Genomic DNA, 16,221 nt, shown 5'->3' with positions numbered 1-16,221 from the left:
TTTATTTTTGGAAAACTGACTTTTTTTTTTTTGTTTTTTGTTTTTAATAAACTCATTTCAATCAATTCATTTTTTGAGAAAGACATCATGAGAACATTGGAAGATGCAATTGTTAGTGAAATACAATTACTAGTTGATAATATTGCAAAGGTTTGTTTTGAGATAAATTTTGATAAAAATAAAATCAATAATGAAACAATATCCACCAAATGAAATGAAATGAAAAAAAAAAATTATATATGAAGTTGAATGAGATTGTAGCCGATGCAAATGAGAGAAATGTCGTTCAGTTGATTGATCAGTTACGACGGACAGAGACAAAGATGTCACTGGTGTACACGTTTTTCAAGACAGCAATGTATTCTAATAGTCAATGGAATACCGACCAGCAGCAGCAGCAACAAAAGGATTCAATTGAACCTAAAGATGATGTTCAAACCAATAGACCAGCATTTACATAAATTTAATATTTAAATATTTAATTAATTAATTAATTAATTAATAAATAAATAAATTAAATAAGTATCTTTTACGTGTATGTATATATATATATATATATATATATAAGACAGGCCAATGAACAGACAGACAGACAGTAAAATAGAGAGAAGAATAAGATGGGCAAAAAAGACTAAAAAGATAATAATAATAATAATAATAATAATAAAAAAAAAATATATATAAAGCTAAATCATTGTTATTTTTTGATATTTTTTTTTGGTGTAAAAAAAAAATAATAATATTATATAATTTATTTCTCAGCAGGTGCAGCCTCCTTGTTCTTGGGGTTGTCGGAGGACTTGCTCCAGTTTTGAGCCTAAAAAAATCAAAAAAAAAGAATAAAAAAAGTATAACATTTCTTAGTTAATTCTCAGCCACTCCCAAATTTTATATATATATTTTTTATACTTACAGCCTGCTTGAAAGCCTGGAAACGCACACGCAAACAGATAATTAAATAAATACACGTACACGCAACGGAGAGAGGGATTGAAAAAAAAAATCGCGAAAAAAAAATTATAAGAGAAATTTGTTTTAGTATATAAACACACAAAATCACATATTAAACTATATATATACACATAATAATCGGATGATCTACACATATAACACACATATAACACATAACACATAACACACTATATATATATATATATATAGATATAGATTGTGTGTATATATATGTAGGAGTGGGTTGGGCGTGGGTATGGGGTGCGGGTATGTTTTGAGTGTATTTGTTTTGAGTGCGTGTATGTGTTTTGTGTATATGGTATGTACGTGTGTAGTCAAACACCAAAAAAAAAAAAATAGAAAAAAAAAGGCGCGTCGGAAGACGGAAATAATAATAATCATAATAATGAAAATAATCATAATCATAATGAAAATGAAAAAATAATAATAAGAATGGTCAATAACGTTACCTCCTTGTGGGCAATACCGGGCTGGGCTTCCTTTACTTTGGCAAGTTCAGTCTAGAGATAATAAAAGAGTATTAATAAGCATGTCTATACTTCTTTAAAAGATTGTATCTTTTTCTCTTTTTTTTTTGTTGTTGTTGAACAAAACATGTATTTATCAACAAAAACAAAAAACAAAAAAAAGATATCTTACCTTCATGAACTTGTTGTAAGGAGAGAGCTTCTTGGCTAAGAAGTTAAAGATAAAGATAAAGATAGTGGTTAGTTGATAGTACTACAGAGTTAAAGTGACGTCCAATAGCAATAATTTTATATATATATATATATATTATAGTATACAATGTCTTGCGTGTATGGGTGTATGGGTGTATGGGTGTATAGAATCATATAGGGCATATAGGGCATATAGGAATCATATAGGATCATATAGAACATATAGAGCATATAGGTGGTATGTTGTTTGGTCAACTTACTGACGGTCTTCTTGGTGGTTTTTTCCTTGGCCATTATGAAAAGTTGTAGAGGAGGTGAATAAGAACTGAAGAGCGAAACAAGAGAAAGAAAACCGGCGAGGTTTCTTAAGTCGGTTACTAAGGGGAAAAAAGAGAAAAAGTAATAAGAGTGATGCTCAAAACTCGGCCGCCCTTCTTATGGCGTCTATTAGCAGGCCCACTTACTATGAAATTTTTTTTTCTCTTCACTATACTCTGTCCGAATAATAAATAGACCAATCAGACCCTACCACTCACTTGAGTGACGTGAGTGATGCTCTGTGTCTCATCACATGCCAGTCACTAATGAAGGAAAAAAAAATATGGCGGAGAAACAAATATTTCTCTGTCTCTCTCTCTCTTTCTTCAAGAACAAAAAGAAATTATGGGTCTCTTATTATTATTTTCTATTATATAATTAAGATACATACACGCGGGTATTATATATATATATAAAAAAGCACTTTTATTATTTTACTATATGCACTAATAAAAATAATAATCACTATTATTAAGTGCGTTATCTATATACACACGCACAAATACAATCATTCATTCACTCACTCAATTTGTTGAATTTTATTATTCTCTTTTTTTTTTTCTTTTTTTTTTTTTACTTGGCAAAATATAGCTCACATTCTTTAAATTAATAATAAAATTAAAATTAAAATTAAAATAAAATAAAATAAATATTCAAATATAATATTTGTATAATCGTATACAATGCAGGAATCTAATGTCGACTTGCGTTCTCTCAATTACTCTGAACCAAACCCAAACCTCATCTGCTGTGTGTGCCAAACCCCATTTATTGATCCAGTAATCTCACCTTGTGGGTAAGGTGCACAATTATCTTCTATATATACATCTATATATTATTATTGCTCTTTTTTCATAACCTGCCATTCTTTTCTTTTCCTTCTTTATCGTCCTTTGTCTCTATTCTTCCTCTTCTTCTTATACTATTATTATTATTAATAAAAACAATGCAAAAAAATAAAAATAAAGTCATACATTCTGTCAATCATGCATCTATCAAGCAATCGAAACCTCTCCACATTGTCCAATCGATAGAGCACCTCTAGAAATATCAAACCTCATTCCGGCCGTCAAGATAATCACCAACATGGTCAACGAACTCATCGTCCAATGCCCTCGTCTAGAAGCAGGCTGCGACTTTGAAGGCCAGCGTCAGTTCATACAGAATCATCTAGACCACGACTGTCTCTATAGCTCAACTGCCTGTCAAATGGAAGAATGCAAAGAACTCTTTTACAAGAAAGATTTGGATTGCCATACCGCAACATGCCAGTATCGTACCATAGAATGTTTGATGTGTAAAAAGATGCTACGAGCAATCCAATTACAAGTAAGCATATAATTATTATTGTTATATATATATATATATATAACTTATATATTTATATAGGAACATCATGATGTTTGCCCGGCAGAATTGATCCAATGTTCACATTGCTCAACTTCTCATACTCGCTCAGAATACACAAAACATATCAACACATGTCCATTACACCCAGCTACTTGTACTCACACTCAGTTCGGATGTACTTGGGCAGGAAAACGACATGAACAAGACGACCACGCTCAAACATGCGCCTATGAAGCTATCAAACATTTCTTGTTCAAACAGCAGCATACCGAACGATCCCTACGACATGATCTGGACCAACTCCAACAAGAGAACCAGCGGTTAAGAAACCAACAAGACTATCTTCGGGAACATGTCCAGCTCACAGTTGACCAACTCTCGCTATTCTTTCCATCCCATTTCCCGTCCCAGATCTCAACCTTAGCTACCGATAACACATACACCCATACAGCCACCACAGACACCACGACTCCAACTGTGGCTAACAACTCGACTACCTCAACTACCTCGACTTCCATCTCTTCCATCTCGTCTTCTCCATATTCGTATCTACAAAACGGTTTACCAAACTCTAGCTCGTCGTCCTCGTCTTCTTCTGCCGTGCCCACATCTTCATCGACTTTGCAAAATCCAATCCGACCAATCCTGCTGGCAGACTCCGAACGACTGGAAACAGAGCTCGAGACTCTTAATGCAAATCTGATTTCTCTGGAACTCAAGCAGAACATGGCGCTGATGACAGAGACCTTTAGACTCCAGGAAGAGATGCAGAGTCTGAGGGCCGTGTGTCATGGAATAAGGATGCAGATGCACTATGTAATGATGGAAAGAAGAGAGTCGATGATGGCTAATGCGTCCAGTACGGTTGCGAACACAAACGCCAGCGCAAATACAAGCAGTAGTACTACAGTTGCAGGCACCAATAGCACACCTGGAGCATTACCTGCCCTACAACGAATGCGCCAGTGGTTAGGTAAGCTATAATATCCTTGGTTTTGATTTTGATTTTGACTTTGACTTTTATTTCTAGAAACATCTGGGCCAAGACAAGATACTAAATTATAATTATAAAATAAATGAATATACCCTATCTATCTATCTATCTATCTATCTATCTATCACTCTATCTGTCTTTATTACTTGTATAAAATAATATAACAACAATGCCCTTTTCTTCTTCTTCTTCTTCTTCTTCTTTGAGGACAATACATATATATCTTATAGATAAACACAAAAATCTTTATTAACCTGTTTGTATGCATGTTCTACTATTCTTTCTTATGCCACAATTCTATATTATCAACTCCAAGCCACTACAACCATCTTTTTTTTATTTTAGTTTTTTGTTCTCTATCCAATCTGTCTTATACAAGGCGGACAACGAACATAAAGAAACACACGCTAATTTCAGACTACTTTGTGTCAAAATAGAATATAATAAAGAAGTTCTCTGAAGATATTTATAAAACACAAAATATTCTATTGTAACCATTTATTTATTATTAATCATTAAATGGCTGTACCAAGATCAAGCAAGCAATCAATCGAAAAGAAAAATAAGCACGATAGATCTATTGGAAAAAGTGAAAAAGACTACACGTCAGTACTTCCTCTTTCTTTTATTCTTTTTTTTTTCAGTAGTACCATTTTGATATCATTTATATATAAGATATAGACTAGACTAGATTAGACTAGCTTACCAATTTTTCTTTTTTTTTTCTTTTCTTCCTTTTGAACTTACTATAGTCTTAGTCTCAGCCTTAGTCTTGGTCTTGGTCTTGGTCTTGGTCTAATCCAGTTGAGCGGACTCTTTCTCCCTTTCTTCTTCTTTTTTTTTTTTGGAAGGAAGAGAAGAAGAAAGAGCTTATATATAGATAGGTTTCGGATGATTTTTCTTTATCCATACTTTTATATATCTTTATATATTGAATTCATGAGTATGAACATAAATGTTTTTTAGAGGCCATCATTTTGCCTATAGTCTATCAGTCATTTACCACAAAAAATCAATACATACATACATACAAAAATAGGAAAAAAAAGAAGTGCATGTTGATGACATCACGAGTATATTAGCCAATAGGTTTCATTACATCTATTTTATATATATATATCTATATTTACATTCTATTATTCTATAGATTTTTATTTATTTATTTATATTTTTCTTGCTCAATATTTTCTTCAACCGACTTGGCCTTTTAGCTTTTGTTCCTTCTCTTTCCCCTTCCCCTTTCACTTGCTAGGATCTTTACAGTATGTCTTTGTGTAGAAGTTTCGCTTTTATTTTTATATTAAAAACTATTTATAAAAATAAATCTAATATCTAATTGTAAAATAATTTAAAAAAAAAAGCAACTCTATATAAGCAAATCAAAGCAAATAAGATCAAATCAAATCATATCAAATCAGATCAAATCTTAATTTTACTTTCACAGTGAATTTTTTATTTATTTTATTGAAATAATTTGTACTGATCCTAATCTTATTCTTATTCTTATTCTTGTTCTTGCATTGAAATTATTTCTATGTATTTAAAATTTACCTGTTGTAGAAATGCCTCACTCTTTCGGTCGTAAGTTGGAAATCAAATCATCATTTATACTTCCTTGATACGAAAAAAAAAGAAAAGAAATACAACAAAATTTGAACATATAAAAAACACGCCACACCCGACACAGATACCAATACCAATACGAATAGACCAAAAAAAATGAATATTATGACTTCTTTTTTTTGTACAAATTCAATTCAATTCAATTCAATTATATGCGCATATATATATATCACTTGTCTATTTGTATATGCTCATATTTCAATTCAATTCAATTCAATTGCATTGAATTTGTACAAAAAAAAGAAATCATAATATTCATTTTTTTTGGAGGGTATTTGTTAAGATGACTTAAAAATTGGTTATTAAGAAAGAAAGAGAGTATAATTACATACAATATACGCACATACATACACATCTGTGAATCTGCATATTATATATATATATATATATGTAATATTCTCTTTGTTGAAAAGAAGATAAAAAAAAGCATGTATAATAATAAGAAGAAGTGAGAAATACCAATATGTATAAATACATGTATACATTTATACGCTTTTTGTTGTTGTTGTATAAAATCGAATAAATAAATCCATACATGTATAAATGTATAAATGTGTCTATAAATATGTAGTCCGTGCTCGCACCCGTCACATGTTCTCGCGCAAGTTCCGCGACCATGGTGCTATCCCCTTGTCGACTTACTTGACCATCTACAAGACCGGTGACATCGTTGACATCAAGGCCAACGCCGCTGTACAGAAGGGCATGCCTCACAAGTTCTACCACGGTCGCACTGGTGTCGTCTACAATGTCACCAAGTCTGCTGTCGGTGTCATCATCAACAAGCGTGTCGGCAACCGCTACATCGAGAAGCGTGTCAACATCCGTGTTGAGCACATCAAGCACTCCAAGTGCCGTCAGGAGTTCTTGGACCGCGTCAAGGACAACGCCCAGAAGAAGCAGGCTGCTAAGGATGCTGGTGGTAAGTCAACCATTACAATATAGTTTATTTTATTTCTTTTTAAAAATATATTGATTTTTCTTTTTGTTCTGCTTAAATAGTCATCGTCAGCATGAAGAGAGCTCCAATCCAGCCCCGTACTGCCCGTTACGTCTCTACTGTCAAGAACGTTCCCCAGACCATCACTGCAATCCCTTATGAGACCCTCTTGTAAATAAATATATATATATATATATATATATATAAAGTTCAGTTTCTTTTGATTTATTACTCTTATTGTTACCATCATTGCTTTTACTGTGGGCTACTGTACTAGACTCTTTCCTTTATATAAGTTAGTATATCATGTGTAAGGAAGTCCTGTCGATAACAAAAAAAAATGGTCAAAAATATAATCTGATTTGGCCACTTTGTTCAAATACCTTTGGTTATCAAAACGTATAAGCGCGTAGTGTATGCGTACCTGTTATGTAACAGTTTTGGATATTGTTAACTTGCCAGATTCATTAGCAAAAAGGGACCAACTTTTTTAACTGTGGGGTCTGTACTTTGCTCAATTTTTGTGTCTATACCACACATACAAAATATATTCTTTATCACCTTTCGTTCATTTTTCTTTTAATTTTTGCTATAAGAAAAGAAGAGAAAATAAATTTAATTACATGACATTAAAGAAAAAGTAGGAAAACGTTTATATTAACTGTGTAGGATAAAGAAACCCTCAAAAAATATAGAACACCAAAAAAAAAAAGAGTGGTGGGAAAAAGTACAGCTTACTTGATTTTATTTAGTGTATAAAATTTTTATAATACAAAAAATTTTCTGAAAAATATTAGAAACCCACAACTTTTGTAAAGCGGCAAATAAATGCATATATCTAGTGTTTTGGGACATTTATTTTAGTCGACAAGTGCTTGCACCTCTGTCACATATTAAAATTGGAACGATACAGAGAAGATTAGCATGGCCCCTGCACAAGGATGACACTAAACTTCTGAGATGGAACGCTCTACGGAGCATATTTTTTTTTCGTTTTGTCACCACCTAATATTATTTTTATTTTATTTTATTTTTTGTGTCAAATCTTGAAATTACTTATAAAATGATACCATACTGAAGAGCATGTCATTTTCACATATAATGTACACCATTTGCAAACATCCCTCAAAGTTCAATCCTTAGCCCTCATCTCCATTCAATATATATACATACTTCAGCTTCTTGTTACATTTTCATACAATTGCACCATCTCTTTTATCTAATGTACATTCAATTCTTGCTCCTCCTGGTGTCCATAGCTTTTATTATGCAGTTCCATTAACACCCATTATCACTCTCCTTTTCACTAGAGACGTGGCAATCTTTTTTTTTGCTCAGCTTTAGATGCGTACATGTTCAGCTAGAACTACACAAAACTCCATATAACTTTGGCTATCATTTGGATTCCTTCTAAATGTGCTGTCATCTATATATCCACCTTTTATGTTCTCTCAGAAATCCTCATCTGTCTCTATGATATGGTTCCTGCCGTTGATACAATCTATATACTTAATTATTTCTACGTTTGAGCTCACGTCTATATAGGACCTTCATTCACTTGTCCTAAATTTTAATATATATAGCTTTTCTATCTCTCGTATATATATACTATGATTGTACAGAATGTTCGTATTAGAATAACCTTTGTGACCTACAGTTAGACTTGGCCGCAAAAGTACATAATCGTGAATACAATATCGAAAGAGCTACAACAAGTTGAAAGCCCTAACTAAAGTCATCAAAGAGCTCAACATTCCTCTGCCCAACAGTTGACGAGATCATCAAAGAAAGAAAGAAAGAAAGATTCAAGACAACAGGCAACACAAGCTACAAGTTTGTGGGTGAGTGATAAGAGAATTTATCATACAAGCCTACCACAAGGAGTTGTTGTTTTTTTTTGGATATATATTATTTATAACAACAGTACGACCACACTATCAGAATTGTGTAAAGAGACACTAAAGCAATTTGATGATATTGACACAAAAGTATTTATACTTTGTGTAAATAATTTCCATTATATTGCTGGAATCGTTCTCAAGAGAGCAACGCCTGCTAAAGGAGAAGAGGAACGATAGACACTCTTTTGAAAATATGCGAGTTCATCATGAGCCTAAAGCCTGCAGTCTGAAGCCCATTATTTACCACCAAAAAAATGTATCTTTGATTGATAAACCTGGACCTACCTTTTTTAATTTAAAAGACTGTGCTCTTGTGAAAAAGAGATTAGGGCAGGAAGGCAAGTCTAAGCCACCAATATATGTGGCGGGCTTGTCTTTATTCTCTCGATCATTATTTCAACTTTTAAATATCCTCTTTTGGGATATGATATTTCTGCTTTTTTTTTTTTTTTTTTGGTTTTAAAGCATATTTCTCTATAAATGACAGCTGGAGTCACGTGTAACAGGGACTTGATTCAAAGGTAGTTTTTTTTTTTACTTATATTCTTTTTAGTTACCCCTTTTTTTTATTTATATATTTTATATATATATATAATATTTGGCTCTGCCATGTCAGTCACCTCTCGCCATTATGCTACTCCAGAAGTGGTTCAGATTCCAGTTTTGACTCAGCCAATAAAAGACTCAAGGTCATTCATTCACTTCATTGCAGGAGGGTAAGTTTAAAGAAAGATAAGAAGAATAAAAAAAAATCTTGGTTATACAAACAAAACAACAACAACAACAATAACAACAATAGCTGTCAAAAATAAATTTCTTAAAACCCCAATGTACCTGATCAAATGTGCACATTCCTTGTAATTTTAATTCTCTTTTTCTTTTCTTCATTCTTTGTATTTTATCAGTGCAGCTGGCTTGGCAGGAGCAGTATGTACGTCTCCATTGGACGTAGTAAAGACTCGTCTTCAAGTATGTTTGCTTGTTTTTTTTAAAAAAAAAGATAGATAGTAAAGGATAAATATAAATATGTAATTATAAATATCTAGCTAGCTAGTCAGCTATCTATCTATATATTTATTCATGAGTTTTGGTGTATATATGCATGTATTTACATTTTTATATATGTGTTTTTTTACATAGTCTACATTTTATCAACAAAGCGCTCTCAAGCGTGCGGGGAAACAAACTTTTTTGTGGCACCATTTTGCAGAAACAGGTCGATTATTGATGTAAGCTACAACTAGAATAAAAAAATAAAAGGAAATGATTGATGGCTTACTAATTAATCACTGTAATTGATATAGCCGTATTCAACAAGTAGAAGGAGTACGAGGATATTTCAAAGGTCTTGGACCAAACCTAATTGGTGTTATTCCTGCAAAGTAAGATATATATATATATATAGGAATCCAATTCAATTAACAACCTTGTCCTTTTTTTCTTCTTTTTTTCTATTGCCATCATCATTAACATTATTGCTGTTATTGTTATTACTATTAGATCTATCAATTTCTTTGTGTACAGCAATGGTAAAAGGCTTTACAGTGAAATAAATCATGGAAAAGAAACTCCTGTCGTACATTTGGTTTCAGCAGCCACTGCTGGTGAGTAGAAAGAAAGAAAAAATATAAAGAAGAATAAAAGACAATTAATGCATATGCTTGGGTCCAAAGGTATTGTGACATCTACAGCTACGAATCCTATCTGGGTGGTCAAGACACGTCTTCAGTTACAGAGTACAACAACACGACAATACACCAGCTCCCTAGACTGTCTACTCCACATCTTTCGACAGGAAGGCATCAAAGGTTTCTACAAGGGTATGAGTGCATCCTATCTTGGTGTGGTGGAGGGTACGATCCAGTGGGTTACATATGAGCACCTGAAGAAAAGATGGGCAATTTCTGCTTCCGAAAAGGCACTACAGAGTAAAAAGAGGACAGTAGGAGGAAAGAACCTTCAAGGTAATATATATAAATATATAAGATAAAATGAAATGAAACGAAAATTAATCAATGAATTGGTTTGTAGAATGGATGGGTAATCTTGGAGCAGCGGCAATTTCAAAATTGGTTGCAGCCTGTATTTCATATCCCCACGAGGTGCTTCGTACTCGTTTGCGACAACCGGCAGAAGGAGGAATTCACAAGTACAAAGGCGTCTTTCAGACACTAAAACTCGTAGTCAAAGAAGAAGGAGTGGTTGCTTTGTATGGTGGTATGTCAGCACATTTGATGCGAGTTGTTCCCAATGCAGCCGTCATGTTCTTTTGCTATGAAGCCATAATCCACACATTTGGAAATCAAGCAACAGAATCACAAAAAGTACATCTTTAAGTCTTTCTTCTTCTCTCTATATCTACCTCCTACCTTACTTGCACACAAAACATCATCTTCCTACCCTTTACATTTCTTTTCTCCTTTTTCATCTTTAACATTAACCTTTCTTTATTCTTCCTTCATAATCGTCACCCATCTCTCTCTCTCTCTCTCTTACTATTTCTCTATTGTGTATTGTTTATTTTTTGTGTTCTTATTTTTTTTTATTCTTTAAAAATTATCTATATATCTCTTGCTTTCTTTTGCTTTCTATATATTTTATTTCCTTATTCATTGACTATACTACTATTACTTTACAACCTGCTTCTGATATTTTAGATCCTATAGAAAGAAACGAAAGAAGTCAACCAACCAACAATGAAACAAAACAAAAAATGACTCTTAATAAATATCAAATAATTAATATATTTCTATATGACCAGCCTTCAAATATGACTTTTGTTTTATTTCAAGACACACACCCACATACACACACACATACACACGATAACAAGTAGATAAAGACCATCAGACTCGCAACTGGTGAGGATGGTAGGAGGGAGAAGGAAAATAATAAATAAGAATAAGAAAAAAAAAAGGCTGAGACTCAACATTTAGACCACACAACAATATGTAGAATAATTTTTGTAACATATAACCTTCTCCTTTTTTTCTTCTTATTATTATTATCTTTTATATATATATATATAATTATTCGATAAAATCATAATGCCTGTTCCCGATGAGACCGATGTTGACCTTAATAAATGGCTTAAAGAAATCCAGGGTGCCGAATCCCTAATGAGTGATGTCGAAGCCAAGGCTGATTCTCTCCAAGTCAAGGTCGATGCTCTCTTGGCCGAAATGACTTCTATTGAACAAGAACGCAAAGCCAATCCTCCACAAATACCCTCATCAGAATCACCATCGAACTGATCAAATTCAAACTGAAATATATATATATATATATATATATATTTCTTACTATTACCACTACCTATGTTACTTCTATTTTTCTCCTTTTGTTTTTTGCTTTAACCGGACGAATGAAGAATCGACAAATAAAAGAAACGTAAAACTTTTATTATACAATCAATTTACATAAAGTCTACAGCAATGACATTCAAAAGAAATTGTTACCAAGTATTTCAAGACAAATATAAAAAAAAAATACACGCACACACACACACACACAGACGTATATATATTATATATATACGTGTGTGTGTGTGTGAGAGAGAGAGACGCGGTTTAATTTTTCTTTTTATTCCTATTCTTATTCTCTTATTTAATCAATTGCTTACTTGCTTATTTGAACCTATAGTCTATCTATCTATATACATATATATTGTTATTATTTTGGAATGTCTTCTTTGCAAAGAGATCTCTTCAAGAAAGGAAATTATGCTTTCGACAGACTGTCTGAGGATGAAGAACCAGTAGACCCAACCGCTCCTGCGCAAGTAGTTTCTTTTATTTCTTACCATTACAACATGAATTACTTGCACAAAAAACCATGATGTCTCTCTTCTTTTGTTGTTTTTGAGCGCATTACCTTTCTCGCAATTTAAATTTTTACTGTTCGGAATCCTGGCTTTCTTTTTTTTTTTGAAAATATATATATATTTATATATATTTATATATGCCTGTGTGTGTATTATATATTTACATTTATAGTTCGCGTGGAATGGCTTCTCATGTCAAACAAAAGTACAGCCCATTAGACTGGACTGAATGCTTTGATACTCGGGAAATCATCACTATTCCTGGTACACTTGACATATCCTTTTTATTCTTCTTAGGCTTACAAATTAACCCATGTCAAAAAGTTTAGTTATATATAACAAAAAAAACTTCCTTTTTTTGGTTTTCTTTAACAAACAATTCATAAACACACCTTTTGCGTTTACAAGATTGAGGCAACAGTAGATACACCAGGCCCGGTTTTCCTTCTCCATCATGGTGCAGGAAGCAGTGCGCTATCTTTTGGATTCACGGCCAAACACATTAAAGAATTCACTCACGGAAAATGCTCTATTGTAGCCTATGATTGTAGAGGCCATGGTAAGCTATTAATCGATACAGCAATAGGGAATAACAGCAGTAAATATTTATATTAATAGCCGAAATTTAATTTCTAATACCTTGGTTGTGTGTTCGTGGGGTGAACTTTGATAATTTGCATATGTCTCTTCTTTAAATAAAATAAAATCAAATACTGTCTACAGGAAACACAAAGACAGAAGAAGACACTGATTTCTCTCAGGCACGCCTAAGTGATGATTTGGTACTTGTAGCAGAAACATTGTACCAAGGCAATGTGCCTGACATAATCTTAGTAGGTCACAGGTAAATTTAACTTGGTGTTGATAACAGTGATACGGTCTCTTTACTATTATTATTACCATTTGCGTGTTTGTGGTCGACTAAAATATATATATAAACTAAAAATAGTATGGGTGGTCCTATTGTGGTTGATGTGACCCAACGAAAAAGACTGCCGCACATCCTGGGTGTCTCGGTATTGGATGTGGTTGAAGGATCGGCTATAGAAGCATTGGTGTCTATGAATAGTTACTTGGCTACACGTCCCACATTTTTTACTTCGGTAGAGCAAGCAATCCAATGGAGGTTAGTCAGAGTGTTTTCTTTGATATAAAATATGAAGGGTGAAGATGAATATAAAGATAGATGAGAGGTAGAGAGTAGAAGACTTGTTTAAAGATGTACTAATCATGTAATCTGGTAACTTTAATTACATAATATAATATAATATGAATTGAATTGAATTGGATTTTGATTTGTTTTCTCTGCTGGTGGATAAAACAAACTTAGTGTCAAATCACACACTGTTCGCAATGTCGAGTCTGCTAGGCTTTCAATTCCTCCTCTTCTTAAACCACAGGAAGATCATCCCTCTCAATATGTGTGGAGAACAGATTTGAGAAACACCGAACTCTACTGGACAGGTAAACACAATAAAGACATTATCTTTCTGGACAGACAATTGATTAATGTGTTTTTGGTATGTAGATTGGTTTACAGGACTTTCGACCAAATTCTTGGCTTGTGCGGCTGCAAAGCAGCTCATTTTGGCAGGTAAAATAAAATACAAAGAAATATACAAAGAAATATATATATATATATTTTACATATTTTTTTTAAAAAAAAAACAGGCACAGATCGATTGGACAAGACTCTTATCATAGGTCAGATGCAAGGTAAAGAAATAATAATACAATGATCAAAAGAGATTGAAATTCACGATTTGATATGATTTTATCATTATTTTTTCTAGGTAAATTTCAATTGCATATCTTCCCTGAGGCCGGTCATTTCTTGCAAGAAGATGCTCCCTCAAAGACAGCCCACTGTTTGGTTGAATTCTGGGAAAGAAACCAACGCCTTGTTCTACCTCCAAAAGTCAAGATATAATCTCAAAAATAAATAAATCATATAATTATTTGTGTGTATGCTACTCCAGTAGTGTAACGTGCGAAACGTCGCCTAATAAGATGGTACAATAGTCTGATGAAATGCATTTACTTTTGGTTAGAATACTATTCATCTAATAGAAATGAGAAACCCTCGTTTATTTTTTTTCTAAAAAAAAGAAATAACGAGTATTGAATAAGTTTTACTAGAAAAAAATCTCGACTGCTAACTAGTTTACATTTTTTATACTATAGAATCGTTACAAACCACTGTTAAAACTGTAACAAAATACAGGACTTGACATGTTCCAGATTTTGCCTTTTTTTTTGGCGGTCTATACAAAGTTTACGCAGTTAGAAAGCCTAAAAAGAACAAAAGAAGAAGAGATACACTTTGCATATTATTATTTTTTGCAATTCTTAAGTTTTATATTGAGTGACTGTTCACTGGTGAATCAAAAGAAGAAAAGAAAAAAGTCGATTTATTCAGGAACATCGGTGACACGGATAAGTTTGCAGTAACGTGCCTTACTTCCAATTTGGCTCCACAATTTACAAAATGCTCTACAAAAGTTATGGAACGGTTTTCTCTTCACACACACACACACACACACACAGCAGTAGTAGCAGTAGTAGCAGCAGCCACTCAGTCAATTAACTAGAAATACAGAAGAAAAAGAGAGATAAAAAAAAGTTTAATAAATTTGATTAATTTTCCTCCTTCTCAAAAGCACTCAAAGTGCTACAATTCTTAATCCAAAAAAAGAAAAAAAAAGAATAGAAAAAAAAAGTGCCTTGTATCTCTTTTTTTTCTTTTTTTTTTTTGCTTAAAGAAAAAGAAGAGCTAACAGTTGCTAACGAAAGAGAAGGAGAAGAAACCTTAACAAACGTCACTTTGTATTCCTTCATTTATACGATAACCCACAATGAGATCTCAATCAACTCATGTCTACAATTACCCACCAGACGATCTGCATGACTGGGACGAACTCAACCTCCAAAACTACTCACATACATCCGCCCATTACGCTCCTTACCCAAAGTTGGTTCAACTGAGTGATTTCAATGCAATCTTTAGTGATGACGAGGATGATTCTCCCGGTCTGCCTCCTCATCAGGGCAAACGGACTGATTCAGGCAACTCTCTACCTTATCCTCACCCCGCACTTTCAAGTGGATATTCCGATACGCCGCTGAGTTCGTCTTCCTACTACATCCATCAAGCCGATACTGCATTGGCAACCCTAAAACAAGTTGTCCGAGAAGACGGCTGGAAAAAGGCATTAAAACACAAGAGTGGTGTTGTTGTTCACATGAAAAGTGGTGTGTTCAAAGGAGACAAGGCGCCTATATTCAAAGGCGAATCTATAATCCAAGGATTCTCTCCTCAGTCAGTGTTTTATGTTATTGGCCTAAGACGCCTGTGGGATGAACAGTAAGTCCAATATATGATCAGTTCAATTCCATTCGCTAATCACGTTCTCTGAATAATTAATAATTGTCGTGTTTGTGAAATAAAAGATATGAAGATGGTAACCTTGTCGACAACCTCAATGATACGACATCATTGACATATGAAGTCAATAAACCTACTTCTTCTTCAAAGTAAGAATGGATAGTATTGGTTATATCTTGAGATTAATCTTGGATTTGCACTCTGTTAGAGCACGAGATTTATCTCTCGTCGAAAGAATTGAGTGTACATCAACAGG

At 33.3% G+C, this 16,221-nt stretch overlaps 6 protein-coding genes across 6 annotated transcripts; 5 read left to right on the top strand and 1 right to left on the bottom strand.

Annotated features, from left to right (window-relative positions):
• Positions 1 to 87: 87 nt before the first annotated feature.
• On the top strand, positions 88 to 461 carry PHYBLDRAFT_142697 (hypothetical protein; the record flags this gene model as incomplete). Its single annotated transcript, XM_018430855.1, has 2 exons — positions 88 to 150; positions 246 to 461. 2 exons carry the CDS (start codon positions 88 to 90, stop codon positions 459 to 461), a joined length of 279 nt encoding a protein of 92 aa, XP_018295234.1.
• On the bottom strand, positions 448 to 2,013 carry PHYBLDRAFT_158100 (hypothetical protein). Its single transcript, XM_018433733.1, has 5 exons — positions 1,892 to 2,013; positions 1,612 to 1,646; positions 1,422 to 1,472; positions 914 to 928; positions 448 to 817 (listed from the first exon to the last, which is right to left on the bottom strand). The coding sequence occupies exons 1-5, from the start codon at positions 1,923 to 1,925 to the stop codon at positions 752 to 754; spliced, it is 201 nt and encodes a 66-aa protein (XP_018295233.1). The 5' UTR covers positions 1,926 to 2,013; the 3' UTR covers positions 448 to 751.
• A 619-nt stretch (positions 2,014 to 2,632) lies between these two features.
• Positions 2,633 to 4,364, top strand: PHYBLDRAFT_67999 (hypothetical protein; the record flags this gene model as incomplete). The annotated part of the gene is made up of 4 exons (XM_018441871.1): positions 2,633 to 2,745; positions 2,918 to 3,278; positions 3,339 to 4,272; positions 4,330 to 4,364. The coding sequence occupies 4 exons, from the start codon at positions 2,633 to 2,635 to the stop codon at positions 4,362 to 4,364; spliced, it is 1,443 nt and encodes a 480-aa protein (XP_018295232.1).
• Positions 4,365 to 5,855: 1,491 nt separating this feature from the next.
• PHYBLDRAFT_154816 (hypothetical protein) lies at positions 5,856 to 7,031 on the top strand (the record flags this gene model as incomplete). The annotated part of the gene is made up of 3 exons (XM_018433353.1): positions 5,856 to 5,874; positions 6,488 to 6,838; positions 6,919 to 7,031. 3 exons carry the CDS (start codon positions 5,856 to 5,858, stop codon positions 7,029 to 7,031), a joined length of 483 nt encoding a protein of 160 aa, XP_018295231.1.
• A 2,335-nt stretch (positions 7,032 to 9,366) lies between these two features.
• PHYBLDRAFT_165679 (hypothetical protein) lies at positions 9,367 to 11,093 on the top strand (the record flags this gene model as incomplete). Its single annotated transcript, XM_018435279.1, has 7 exons — positions 9,367 to 9,473; positions 9,663 to 9,726; positions 9,898 to 9,986; positions 10,062 to 10,139; positions 10,258 to 10,361; positions 10,431 to 10,721; positions 10,789 to 11,093. 7 exons carry the CDS (start codon positions 9,367 to 9,369, stop codon positions 11,091 to 11,093), a joined length of 1,038 nt encoding a protein of 345 aa, XP_018295230.1.
• Positions 11,094 to 12,717: 1,624 nt separating this feature from the next.
• Positions 12,718 to 14,537, top strand: PHYBLDRAFT_177127 (hypothetical protein; the record flags this gene model as incomplete). The annotated part of the gene is made up of 8 exons (XM_018437856.1): positions 12,718 to 12,903; positions 12,989 to 13,139; positions 13,304 to 13,424; positions 13,530 to 13,706; positions 13,911 to 14,044; positions 14,109 to 14,174; positions 14,252 to 14,296; positions 14,374 to 14,537. 8 exons carry the CDS (start codon positions 12,718 to 12,720, stop codon positions 14,508 to 14,510), a joined length of 1,017 nt encoding a protein of 338 aa, XP_018295229.1. The 3' UTR covers positions 14,511 to 14,537.
• Positions 14,538 to 16,221: the final 1,684 nt, after the last annotated feature.

The sequence above is a fragment of the Phycomyces blakesleeanus genome, assembly GCF_001638985.1.
Source record: "Phycomyces blakesleeanus NRRL 1555(-) unplaced genomic scaffold PHYBLscaffold_5, whole genome shotgun sequence".
Taxonomy (NCBI): Eukaryota; Fungi; Mucoromycota; class Mucoromycetes; order Mucorales; family Phycomycetaceae; genus Phycomyces; species Phycomyces blakesleeanus.
The sequence above is the reverse complement of the archived record's forward strand: the minus strand, read 5'-3'. Positions and strand labels throughout refer to the sequence as shown.